Source organism: Cetorhinus maximus, chromosome 2 (genome assembly GCF_964194155.1).
Source record: "Cetorhinus maximus chromosome 2, sCetMax3.hap1.1, whole genome shotgun sequence".
NCBI classification, from domain to species: domain Eukaryota; kingdom Metazoa; phylum Chordata; class Chondrichthyes; order Lamniformes; family Cetorhinidae; genus Cetorhinus; species Cetorhinus maximus.
The window spans coordinates 19,088,664-19,102,691 of NC_135880.1; the positions used below are offsets into that span (position 1 = coordinate 19,088,664).

The window sequence follows — 14,028 nt, forward strand, 5'->3', positions numbered from 1 at the left end:
GTAGCCCTGTGTTGTAGCTTCACCAGGTTGACACCTCATTTGTAGGTGCTGCTCCTGACATGCCCTCCTGCACTCTTCATCGAACCAGGGTTGATCCTCTGGCTTGGGGGTAACGGTAGAGTGGAAGATATGTCGGGCCATGAGGTTACAGATTGCATTCAAGTACAATGTGAAAATGTGAAATGTGAAATTGTCCATTTTGGCAGGAAGAATAAAAGAGAAGCATATTATCTAAATGGTGAGAGATTGCAGAGCTCTGAAGTGCAGTGGGATCTGGGTGTCCTAGTGCATGAATCACAAAAAGCTGGTATGCAGGTACAGCAAGTAATTAGGAAAGCTAATAGAATGTTATCGTTTAATGTGAGGGGAATTGATTACAAAAGTAGGGAGGTTATGCTTCAGTTGTACAGGGCATTCGAGAGACCACATTTGGAGTACTGTGTACAGTGTTGGTCACCTTGTTTAAGGAAGGATGTAAATGAGTTCCAAACAGTTCAGAAAAGGTTTAACAGCAAGGGGGTGTTAGGTTATTGGCGGTAGGTAGGATGCAGATTTCAGGTTACTATTAGATCAGCCATGACCATATTAAATGGCGGAGCAGGCTTGAAGGGCTGAATGGCCTACACCTGTTCCTTGTTCATATGTCTGTATGTTAATTGTGCTGCTGATGGCCCATGGTGCTTCATGGTTTCCCAGTCTTGAGTTGCTAGATCTGTTTGAAATCTATCCCATTTAACCCAGTGGTATTGCCGCACAACACAATGGAGGGTATCCTCAATGTGAAGACGGGACTTCGTCTCCACAAGGACTCTGCAGTGGTCATTCATACTGATACAGTCATGGACAGATCTATCTGTGACAGGCAAGGTGGTGTGGATGAGGTCAAGTATGTTTTTCCCTCTTGTTGGTTCCCTCACCACCTACCGCAGACCCAGTCTAGCAGCTATGAAATTTAGAATTAGGTCAGCTCGGTCAGTAGTGGTGCTACCGAGCCACTCTTGGTGGACATTGAAGTCCCCCACCCAGAGCACATTCTGCGCCCTTGCCACCCTCAGTGTTTCCTCCAAGTGGTGTTCAACATGGAGGAACACTGATTCATCAGCTGAGGGAGGGCGGTACATGGTAATCAGCAGGAGGTTTCCTTGTCCATGTTTGACCTAATGCCATGAGACTTCATGGGGTCTGGAGTCGATGTTGAGGACTCCCAGGGCAACTCCCTCCAGACTGTATCCCACTGTGCCGCCACCTCTGCTGGGTCCATCCTGTCGGTGGGACAGGACATACCCAGGGATGGTAATGGTGGTTTCTGGGATACCTACTTCTACTTCAGCACAACAGCTATTATCACTCCAGATGATAGGACAATTAATATAAAGGCTGAAAAAGTGTCAGATGATGTCATCTGGATTGCCAGTTAAGCTAAGTGATCAAAGTGAAGAAGCCTTAAATCTGCATCGAGCAATTGAGTGCAATGTTCCATTCCCCAGCACCATCATCTTGGGCACAAAGTTGTGTACAATGCAAAAATCAAGAAGACATTTAAAAACGTTGGTTCCACTTCACATGAACAGCAAAGACAAGCAGAGATAAGAATGAGACTGGGAGAAAATAATGACTCAGGATTACTCACTGCTATAGCCCTGGTGAATCCAACCACACCATGTTTTGAGGCTGTGTAAACTGGCCCATGTGCTGCGGGGAATAAACCTAAATGGAAATAGAGGAAAAGAACCACGAGATCGGATTAAATAACAACGACAACAACAACTCGCATTTAGAAAGCATCTTTGAGGTAGTAAAATGTCTCGAGGTGCTTCACAGGAGTGTTAGCAAACACAATTTGACCCCAAGCTACGTAAGGAAACATTGGAACAGGTGAGCAAAAGAGGTAGGTTTGAAGGAGGAGAGAAGAGTAGAGAGATGGTGAGGTTTACAGAAGGAATCCCAAAGCTATGAGCCTCGACTACTGAAGGTACAGCGATGGTGGAGCAATGGAAATTTGGGGTGTGCAACAGACCATAATTGGAGAAATGCGGATACCTCCGAAGGTTGTAAGACCATAAGACATAGGAGCAGAAATTAGGCCATTCGGCCCATCGAGTCTGCTCCGCCATTCAATCATGGCTGAAAAGTTTCTCAACCCCATTCTCCCGCCTTCTCCCCGTAACCTTTGATCCCCTTACCAATCAAGAACCTATCTATCTCGGTAGAAGACTGAACTGAAGAACTGAAGAAGGTTAGAAATGGAGAAGGTGAGGCCATGGAGGGATTTTAAAACCAGGATTCCTGATATATGAACACCAAATACTGACTACGCAACTCTGACACCATGCAATATAATTCTACCACTGTGTGTGTGCGTGCGCGCATGTGAGATCTTGCATCTGCACACGCTTATCAACCTTTTCTATTATAAATTAGAACAATGGAGATTTGATGGTAACCATGGAAACATAGATATAACATTAAACATAAAAGGTTAAAGGCAGTGCGTGGGAGAAACAAATTTACACAAAAAGGTGCGATTTAGTGCCAGAATAATAGGTTAGATCGGTGGTTGAAGAATAAGGGAACAGAGTGCTGGAGGATCAGGTCAGCCACATGGAGTCAGGCATACCGCTTGCGGGAGAGATAAACACCGGCACAGACTGGGTAATCCAAACGGCCTGTTTCCATGTTGTGAGTTCTATGTTGTTTAATGCAGAATTCGTCGGTGCAGATTTGGAATGGAAGCTGCCAAAGTAATGTTGAGTGCAGCACCACCACAAGTTGGAGACAGGAATCACAGTTCGACCACTCTACACAGGCAGTTCCCGTTATAAATGTGGACAGGAGAATAAGGACATAAGAAATAGGAGCAAGAGTAAGCCATTTGGCCCTTCAAGTCTGCTCCACCAACCAGCTTGGTCATGGCTGATCTACTTCAATTCCACCTCCCTGCACCATCCCGATATCCCTTGCTTCTCTTTTCTTTTGTCAGCCTTCTATCTCGTGAAAGGAAGGTTTGCATTGTGGTGGTCAACCCTGTGTGCTAAGTAGCAGATGGTGTGGCTCGGGATTCCCCACTCTCGCCTGGCAGTCTCTACGGTATTTGCTGCAGAGGGACACAGTGGGCTGAGAATGTGCAGGATTCACTGGCCTCTGTTTTCTCTGGGCCCTCTTCTCATCTAGCTGTGCTTTTTGTTTCTGCTCCCCTCTTCCAATGCCCTTCCAAACAGATAAAGATAACAATGCAAAAGATGAGGCTGAAACGTTCGCAACAATCTTCAGCCAGAGGTGCGGAGTGGATGATCCACCTCGGCCTCCTCCGGAGGTCCCCAACATTACAGATGCCACTCCATGTGTTGTCAAGAAATGGGTGAAGGCACTGGATGCTGCAAAGGTTATGGGTCCTGACAATATTCCAGCAATAGTACTGAAGATTTGTGTTCCAAAACCTGCTGCTCCCCTAGCCAAACTATTCCAGTACAGCTACAACACTGGCATCTACCCAGCTATGCCCAGGTATGTCCTGAACAGAAAAAGCAGGACAAATACAACCCAGCTAATTACAGCCCCAGCAGTCTACTCTCAATCATCAGTAAAGTGATGGAAGGGGGCATCAGCAGTGCTATGGAGCTGCCCTTGCACAGCACTACCTGCTCACTGACGCTCAGTTTGGATTCTGCCAGGGCCACTCAGCTCCTGATCTCATTACAGCCTTGGCTCAAACATGGACAAAAGAGCTGAACTCCAGAGGTGAGGTGAGAGTCACTGCCCTTCACATCAAGACAGCAATTGACCAAATGTGGCATTAAGGAGCCCTAGCAAAACTGGAGTCAATGGGAATCAGGAGGAAAACTCTCTGCTGGTTGGAGTCATACCAAGTACAAAGGAAGATGGTTGTGGTTGTTGGAGGTCAGTCATCTCAGTTCCAGGACATCACTGCAGGAGTTCCTCAGGGTAGTGTCCTCGGCCCAACCATCTTTAGCTGCTTCAAAAATGACCTTCCTTCCATCATAAGGTCAGAAGTGGGGATGTTTGCTGATGATTGCACAATGTTCAGCATCATTCGGGGCTCCTCAGATACTAAAGCAGTCCATGTCCAAAGGCAGCAAGACCTGGAATCACTGAATCCCCCACTATCAACATCCTGGGCGTTACCACTGACCAGAAACTGAACTGGACTAGCCATATAAATACTGTGGCTACAAGAGCAGGTCAGAGGCTAGGAACCCTGTGGTGTATAACTAACCTCCTGACTCCCCAAAACCTGTCCACCATTTACAAGGCACAAATTAGGAGTGTGAAAGAATACTCCCCACTTGCCTGGGTGAATGCAGTTCCAACAACACTCAAGAAGCTTGACACCATCCAGGACAAAGCAACCCACTTGATTGGCACCCCATCCACAAACATTAATGCCACCCACCACTGATGCACAGCGCAGCAGTGTGTGCCATCTACAAGATACACTGCAGAAACTCACCAAGCCTCCTTGGACAGCATCTTCCAAACCCACGACCACTATCATCCAGAAGGACAACGGCAGCAAACACATGGGACCACCACCACCTGGAAGTTCCCCTTTAAGTCACTCACCATCCTGACTTGAAAATATATCGCCGTTCCTTCACTCTCACTGGGTCAAAATCCTGGAACTCCCTGCGTAACAGCACAGTGGGTGGGTCTACACCACATGGGTCTGCAGCGGTTCCAGAAGGTAGCTCATCACCATCTTCTCAAGGGCAACTAGGGATGGGCGATAAATGCTGGCCCAGCCAGCGATGCCCACATCCCGTGAAAGAATAAAAAAATGTCAGCTTCTAGAGGCCACAGCCTTCAGCAACTGTCTCTGAGTTGTCAGTGTTGATGTCCGCCATTTTCATATCCCTTTTGCCGGTGTCCTTGCCGTGGAAGTACAGACGCCCAGGTAGTTCTCCAAGTCCAGGATTTCCCGGTTGGTGAGTGGGGGGCGGGGCCCACTCACCGACGCATAAAATGACGTGGGATTGAGGCCATTGACAAAGTAATTAATGTAATTAGTGGACCTGCCCGTCCAACCTTAATGTTGGCGGGCAGGCTGGGAGCCCTGGCAGGCATTGGAAAAAGCATGAAACCTCACCCACGGGCAGGATGAGGTTTCATGTATGTTTATAAATTTTTAATAAAAGTGAAACTGAAAGTGATGGACATGTCCCAACTCATGTGACAGTGTCACATGAGGGGACATGTTGGGGAAATTTTTTTTTCTGTTTTCAATACGTTTTAATGTGTAGCCGATCTCCCTGAGGCAGCACTTAGCCTCAGGGAGATCAGTTCATTCTTTTGTGCGCATGTGTGAAAGAGCGCACTTTCGGCTCAGGGAATCCTTCCCCGCCCTCACAGGAAGTGCATAGTGCTTCCTTGCGGATATCACGCTGGGCGGGCCTTAATTGGCCTGCCCACGTAAAATGGTGGCATGGCCCCCGTTGGGGGCGCCGATCAGAGGCACGCCTCTACGCGCCCGCTCTCAAACTTCCCCGCCGACGGGGGGAAAATTCTGCCCCAAGTATCCAAATATCTATCTCTATCTTGATTATATTCAGTGACTGATCATTCACAACTCTCTGGGTAGAGAATTCCAAAGATCCACAACTCTTTGATTGAAGGAATTTCTTCTCATCTCAGTCTTAAGTGACCAGCCCCTAATTCTAGACACCCAGAGAGGCAAACCATTTTCTCAGCATCTAGCCGATCAAGCCCTCAAGACTTTCATATGGTTCAATGTGATCACTTCTCATTGTTATTTTAAAGGAACTTAATGGGCAGAATTTTCTGCCTACCATGCGGGCGGGCCCGACCCAATCTCCGGCAGGTGGGGAGCCAATCCCCGCCGGAGAAGTGGGCCCCGCCACCATTTTAAGTGGACGGGCCAATTAAGGCCAGCCCAGCGTGACGTCCGGCGGGGAGCGCCAAGTGCTTCCTGTGCGGGCGGTGGGGGTGGGGCGGATTCCCCAAATGCGAGAGTGCGCTCTTTTGCGCATGCGCACGAGAAAGCGCACATCTCCCTGAGGCTAAGTGCAGCCTCAGGGAGATCGCTTACACTTGTACAAACATTAAAAATAGAGAAATAAAAAAAATCCTTAACATATCTCCCTCATGTGACATGAGATGGGACATGTTAATAAATTTCACTAAACCTTTATTAAAGTTTTTTAAACCCTACATGAAACCCCATCCCGCCGGTGGATGAGGTTTCATGTTTTTTCTATTCCCCGCCGGGGCTCCTGGCCTGCCCGCTAACCTTAACGTTGGATGGGCAGGTCCTTTAATTGTTTTAATTACCCTGTCAATGGCCTCAATTGGCCATTGACAGGTTGGCGGGCAGACAGCTGATTTCGCTGTACCCCCGCCTTCCTGAAAACTTAAATGGGGTGGGGTGACGTAGGGGGTTCCGCCCGACGTCACCCCGCATCATTTTGCGCATCAGCGAGCGGGCCCCGCCCCCTGCTCGCCGACGGCATAATTCAGCCCAACAAATATTTTTTAAAAAGAGCAAAATGCATAGCCTCAAAAATGACTGGATCAGATCTGCATCTAATTCACTTGCCCTCTACGCCTGCTTTCACCTTAAGACAACGCTTGGTTTTAACGCCTTGTGGGTAATTTCAGGTTTTTGGGGAAAAATGTGAAAGCAGGTGACATTTGAGATGATTTTCATTCCTATTGACTTTAATGGAAATGAGGATTGAGAGGGATGGGACTTGATCCTTTACATAATCATCCAAAGTCAAAGTGGTGTGTCTAACATTGTGGGAAATTAACTTGTATTTTATAAATGGTTCTGGGAGAAAAGGGCACAGCCAGATAATCATAGCTTTGTTGTGCTATTCTCTCCTGTTGGCTTATTTTGCTGCCATCTCTCCTACTCCAGCCCAGGGACCAGCAATTCCAATTATAAAAAGGAAGGGGATTTTTGTCAGAGGAGTTCAATGTACAAATGGGGACACAGGAGAGTCTTGGTGGTTCACAAATACAAATCTGTCATGGTGGCAGGATAAGCTTAACAGGCTGTTTAAAAAAAAGTGAGATCCTAAGCTTTATAAATAGAGGCAGAGAGTATAAAGCAAGGATGTTCTGGCCAACATTTATCCCTCAAACAATGCCAATCAAGGAGATTATTTGGTCAAAATCTCATCGCTGCTTGCGGGGTCTTGCTGTGCACAGTTGGACTACCCAGTTGGTCCATGTAAATCAAAAGAATAAAACGACAGAGACACGAACATTTCCTTTTGTGAGGGTTAATGAGTCTTCTGTGGCATTGCTCATTAGCAAAGGTGTAAAATTGAAATTAAAAAAACTTGTCCTGAAATAGCACCTTGCATTTTTTAAATTCATTCATGGGATGTGGGCATCGCTGCCTAGGCCAACAGTTATTGCCCGTCCCTAATTGCCCTTGAGAAGGTGGTGGTGAGCTGCCTTCTTGAACCACTGCAGTCCATGTGATGTAGGTGCACTCACAATGCTTTTCGGAAGGGAGTTTCAGGATTTTGACCCAGTGCCAGTGATGGAACGATGTGCCTTTCATGTCCTGAGAAGTATTTCATAACTAGAGAACTAGCTTTGAAATGTAGGCATTGTAAGCAGATGTTACAGCTAATTTACAAACAAGTAGCATACAAACAGCTATGAGATAATGGGCCAGTTAATCTGCCCATTTGCTACTGCTGGGCCATAGATAACTGTGACCCAGAAGACCCAGAGATACCCCTGCAGTTCTTTGAAATGGTGCCATGGGATCTTTTACATCCACCTGAAAGGGCCTGAGAGTGTCCAGAAAACACAGCACCTCTGACAATGTAGCACTTGTTCAGTACTGCACTGGAGTGTCATCTTAGGTAATGTGCTGAATTCCTGGCATAGGGCTTAAACTTGGAGCATTCAATTCAGTGTCTGCTATTGAAGTTTTTTTTTAAGCTGGATGTGACACCTGATGTTGACGGCAAGATGGATTCCTCAAGCTGAGTCTGAAACTTTTGAATCCCAAGCATCACAATGTCACGGTGCTGTAGCGGAAGTTGCAGTTGTTCATCTTACACTATGGGGGTGAAATTTATCTTAGGTGGTTGAGCAAATGAACAATAGTGCACTGTGGCAGCTGGTTTGATATGCTGCCCACTTTGCATTGCCACTGAAGTTCATGAATCTCACCATTTTTCTTCCTTGGCATCTATGAAAATGCTATTGTGAACTCTGAGGTGAGTACATTGTCAAAAAACTTCTTTCCAGTCAGAGATGGGAATGAGTGCATGATGGCAGCTGTGTCACATATAATTTAATCCTGCTGCATTGTGATTAGACAGAAAATCTTTAGGGGAAGGCTAGGTTTTGTGGCAATATAATTAGGAAACATAGGAACAGGAGTCAGCTGTCCTGTCCCTTGAGTCTGTTCCACCATTCAGTGAGATCATGGCCAGTCTGTATCCTAACTCCATCCATCTGCTTTGGCTCCACATCCCTTCACACCTTTCTCCAGCAAAAATCTATCAATCTCACATTGAAAATATGAGAGATTAATTGAGGTAACCTCCACCGAATTTTATGGGAGGGCGCTTCATACTTCTACCACCCTTTATGTAAAAGCGTGTTTCCTAACTTCTCTCCTGAATTGCCTGGCTCTGATTTCCAGGTTATGCCCCATTGTCCTGAGCTCTCTTCACCAGTGACCAATTCCTTCCAAAATCCCAAAAACCTCAAACCAGAATCATCCTTTGAGATATCATGAGATTCCAGCAGTTTATTCATGTCTTCTCACAATATAACCTCTGAGTTAAAGAATGACAAAAAGAGAAAATTACCAATTAGACAGGATATAAGACAGATTTAAACAATGAGGAAGAAGTAAAGGTATTCAATGAATGAAGAGAAAAAAACAATGGACATTCACGATGACATTGCATTCACACTATTTGTTTTATTAGATAGATAGATAGATAGATAGATAGATAGATAGATAGATAGACAGATAGATAGATAGACAGATAGACAGATAGATAGACAGATAGATAGACAGATAGATAGACAGACAGACAGACAGACAGACAGATAATCTAGCTGTATGTGTATGGAGATCTTGGCAGAAGGATTGAATTGATGTCAGAGTCCTCAACACTTCAAACATATGATGCCCGGATTATTAAAGTATCAGTGTGAGGTCTAATGAGAAATAATCGGCAGCTGATTAACAGGGAAATTCTATATCCAGTTTATACTGCAGAGTGCCATTCTTTCCTCATTATACCCATTGAATACACAATTAAGATGCCTACACATTACAGGAAAGCAATGAAAGTGCAGGCAGGTCACATATTTAAATAAGAAAAGCCCTGGGTTACGCAAAAGACTGCAACTAAACAACCCTCACAAAAGCATATGCTTGACTAAGTTAGAATGCATCTAATGAGTTTAAGACGACTTTAAAAGCAGTTTAAAAGCCTGAACAATGCTCAAGACACTTTTGCTGATTTAATAACGCTGTCACCAGGGACAGTAGCGTCACAAAGATTTGTAGAGACATAGAAAATAGGGGCAGGAGTAGGTCATTCAGCCCTTCAAGCCTGCTTCATCATTCAATATTATCATGGCTGATCCTTTATCTCAGCACCATACTCCTGCTCTCTCCCCATACCCCTTGACGCCTTTAGGGTCTAGAAATCTATTTCCTTCTTAAATATATTGGTCTCTAAAGCCTTCTGTGGTAGAGAATTCCATGGGTTCACCACCCTCTGAGTGAAGGAGTTTCTCCTCATCTCAGTCCTAAATGGCCTGCCCCGTATCTTGAGATTGTGACCCCTTGTTCTAGATCCCTTAGCGAGAGGAAACATCATCCCTGCATCCTGTCTGTCCAGCCCTGTCAGAATTTTATGTGTTTCAATGAGATCCCCTCTCATTCTTCTAATCTCCAGTGAATACAGGCCTAGTCGGCCCAATCTCTCCTCATATGACAATCCTAACATCCCAGGAATCAATCTAGTGAACCTTCGCTGCACTCCTTCTATGGCAAGTATATCCTTTCTTCGATAAGGAGACCAAAACTGCACACAATACTCCGGGGGGTGTGGTCTTGCCAAGGCTCCGTATAGCTGCAGCAAGACATCGTTGCTCCTGTACTCAAGTCCTCCCGCAATGAAGGCCAACATACTTTTTGCCTTCTTAACTGCTTGCTGCACCTGCATGCTTGCTTTCAGTGATTGGTGTACAAGGACACCCAGGTCCCTTTGTACATCAACATTTCCCAATCTATCACCATTTAAATAATACTCTGCCATTCTGTTTTTTCCTACCGAAGTGGATAACTTCACACTTATCCACGCTATACTGCATCTGCCATGTATTTGCCCACTCACCCAACTTGTCTAAATCACCTTGAAGCCTCTAAACATCCTCCTTATCGCTCACACTCCCGCCTAGTTTTGCGTCGTCAGAAAACTTGGAAATATAACATCTGATTCCCTCATCCAAATCATTGATATATATTGTGACTAGCTGGGGCCCCCCAGCATTGATCCCTTTGGTACCCCACTAGTCACCACCTGCTACTCCATAAAAGACCCATTTATTCCTACTGTCTGTTTCTGCAGTAGTCATTAGAGCAGAGGTTATAAATTTTCAATTCCCCCCAAGGCAGGTAAGAATGCAATACAGGTTGGGGAGGTCAGGGGTAATAAATGAAAGGCTTTGTGTAGTATAGGATACAGGCAGCAGAATTTTAGATGAGCTGGTACATATGGAGTTTGGATAACAGGAGGTTGGCCGGGGGAGCATTAGAATAGTCCAGTTTGAAGGTTTCGGCAACAGTCGGAGGAGAGATGGGTGAGGTTGTTAGTTAGGAAGAAGCTGGTGTTGGTGATAGGAAGGCTATGGGGTTGGAACCTGGGCTGCTAGGACAATGAAAATGTGAACTGTCTGGGTAAGCCTTAGACTGTGGCCATGGAGGAATATGGAATTAATAGAAAGGGTACAGATTTTGTGGTGGGCACACAGAAAATGACCTTGACGTCAATGCTTAATTTGAGGAAGTTGTGACAGGATGTCAGAGAAGTGGTCTGTCAACAGGGACAATGGGGGGAATGTGATAAATGGTGGCGACTTTAGGTTTTGTGCAGACTGTGTCATGATAATGAGGGAAAACACCAAAATGCATCCAGGAATATTGGACTTTAAAAATAAGGCCTGAGTTTTTAAAAAAACGTACACAAGCCACTGGTTGGAATGCTGCAGGGTGACTCGCTAGGAGATAATGGAACCCCCTGTTGCCAGATAAGGTACTTTTAAAGACACCCAGAAACTAATTGCTCTCCCTGGTAGAGACAAAGGGCAGAATCCTCCACCCATCGGGGGGGAGGGAGGGGTTTTGCGGGGTCGGGCGCGAACCCGATAGGCGCCCCCTATAGGGACCGCGCTGCAATTTTAGGTGGGTGGGCCAATTAATGCCCGCCCAGCGCAACGTGTGCCCGGAAGCGCTGAGCGCTCCCTGTGCGGGCCGGGGGGGGGGTGGGGGATTCCCTGTGTCGTGGCCTGCTGTCTTTCGCACACACGCACGCGTGAAAGGGGGCAGAAATATCTCCCTGAGGCGCAGGGATTAGTTTATGGTTTAAACATTTAAATAAAGAAATGAAAAACTTTTAAAAAAATGTTCCCTCATGTGACAGTGTCACACGAGCTGGGACATGTCAATGAATTAAAAAAAAATTATTGAATTTTTCTGTGGATGAGGTTCCATGAAAAATGCGAAGGCCGCCTGGGCTCTCTGCCTGCCCACCAACCTTGAGGTTGGACGGGCAGCTCATTTTATTAATTCAATTAGTTTTTAACAGGCCTTTGACAGTTTGGCGTCTTGGCTGCGCGCCCGCCGAACTGACAATCTAAATGTCGCGCGGTGACACCGTGATGCCTGCCCATCGTCACCGCGCGTCATTTTACACGTCGGCTAGCAGGCCCTGCCCCCGCTCACCGACCTGAAAACCCTTCCCCATGGGAGATGGGTATATCGTCTCATTCAGAAATCCTGTGAGCAATGCCCAGGCAGATTTGTGAATTCGCTTCCCCATTGGGAATACGCAAAGGAGGGGTTAAAAGCTGCCCTGGTGTCTATCTATTGGTGGGTGTGCTGAGAGAGCAAGTGCTGGAATTTTGACTCAGAAGTAACAGCCATACACAGTACCCCTGCAAATCGCCATTTTGCAGGTATCCAGATCTCTCTCCCTCTCTACCGAATTCAACACTACTGGAACCTCGAAACCAACTATTTGTCTACCCAAGTCAACTCTACCGAAACCTTGAAGCTGACTACTCGTCTACTGGAGTCAATTCTACTGAAATCTCAAATCACAGCAGCCACAATGCTCAATCACCTACTCCCCATGAGGCAAGGACTCTTCCACATACCTTTTTCCATGTGTATATAATATATTATATATATAGATTCATTAACTTCAAGCTAAATTGTTACTTTTAACCTGTATGAGTGTATATGCATGTGTTTTATCTTTTCTTGCCTTTAGTAGTTAATAAACTCACTCTGACCTTTTAACTCAAGAAAGTCTAATCAAATTGGCTCCTTCAAAACCAGAACTACTGGGTCTGGGAAAAAGGTATTCGCGAAAGGGATCCTTTTTAGATTAAATCTTGTTGCGACCAACAGTGGTGGGGTGGGGGAGGGGGAGGGTGGGTGGCAGGGGCGCTGAATAAAGACAAGGAGCCAGTTTATCCCTCCCCACCCAGGGCATAAAAAATTTGGGGGTGTCCCAGCCAGACAGTGACAAATTGAGGGGTCTCGTCTGGATCAACAACTTAATGGGGAACCTCACCTGGGGGGGGGGTGGGTCGTAACACGTACGTGAGGAAGCTGGCTCCGTATCTGCAGACGATGCCGCCAAGGGGCTGCACCTAGTTGAGGAAGACGAGGTGGTCAAGGATAAATCTTTGTGAGAAAGCTGTTTTTGGAGATGTGCTGGCTACGAACAAATTGGTAAAAGTGGGACCATGTGAGGGCCGACCCAGTTATGTGGACAATGGCAGGAGTCATAGGCCGAAGATGATATGGTCAACTGTGTCGAGGGCTGCCAAGAGGCTGAGAAAAACTAGGTGAGATCACGCAGCACAAGTAGTTCTGGCTTTAGTCACAAATGTAGCTATTCTTAATTTGCAGCATTAGTATTCACTGAGCCTCATTACTCAGCCCCTGCCCCACCTTAGTAATCTGGACATCTGCCACAATTATTTTCTGTCGTGAAAGCCTTTTACACTAGACTGTACACAACTGGAGTCTAACCTGATCCAACCTATCGTGCATGACTCATGCCAGGGAAATTGAGACCCCGCAAAATCCACAGCGCTTGGAGGTGAACCTAGATTTGTTCAAGTAGGAACGAAAGGGTAGCTATCACTTATATTGTTGTTTCATGTCAAAAAGGGGAAGCTTTTAATCATATCTTTGTCAGATCTATGACAACCTGGATTTACGCAAACATCATTACGGTAACAAGGTATCCCGCAGTGCGTCACAGGTGGGGTTGAATCAGAGCATGGTTACGTTGGAAAGCTGGCTGAAGAGACAGGTTTTAAAAAAAGAGCTTGCAATAAGTGTCGCATTTCATCACATTCCTGAATGTGATTTAGAGAATTACACAGAAATTGAACCATGGAAACATATTATTTGGCCCAGTCAGCCCATGTTTGTGTCTATTCTCCATATTATTCTTTCCAGGTCACTTCATTCTCCTTTCCCTTAACCACCCATCTGATCTATTGTATTTGAGACAATCTCAACTTCAATTGCTGACTCTGGTAGGACATTCCGCAGTTTCAAGACACTGTCTCTGTCCTAAATCTCTTAAATTTAATCTTTATCAATGTCCTCTTGCCCTCATCCCTGGAAAAAGTACTTCACTTTACAACGACTTCTTAAGTTGACTGTTATGTAGGCAAATGCGACAGCCTACTACTCAGTGGGTGTCACTGGCTAGGCCAGCATTTAATTGCCCATCCCTAATTGCACTTGCTCAG

At 45.8% G+C, this 14,028-nt stretch overlaps 1 protein-coding gene across 1 annotated transcript in view; it reads right to left on the bottom strand.

The window, feature by feature from the left end:
• The window catches only part of hpgd (15-hydroxyprostaglandin dehydrogenase), a 90,721-nt gene that overhangs the window by 21,274 nt on the left and 55,419 nt on the right, over positions 1-14,028 (bottom strand). Inside the window, exon 5 of the mRNA XM_078561559.1 lies at positions 1,631-1,707. Coding sequence (XP_078417685.1) covers positions 1,631-1,707 — 77 coding nt within the window. The remainder of the gene's footprint in view (positions 1-1,630; positions 1,708-14,028) is intronic.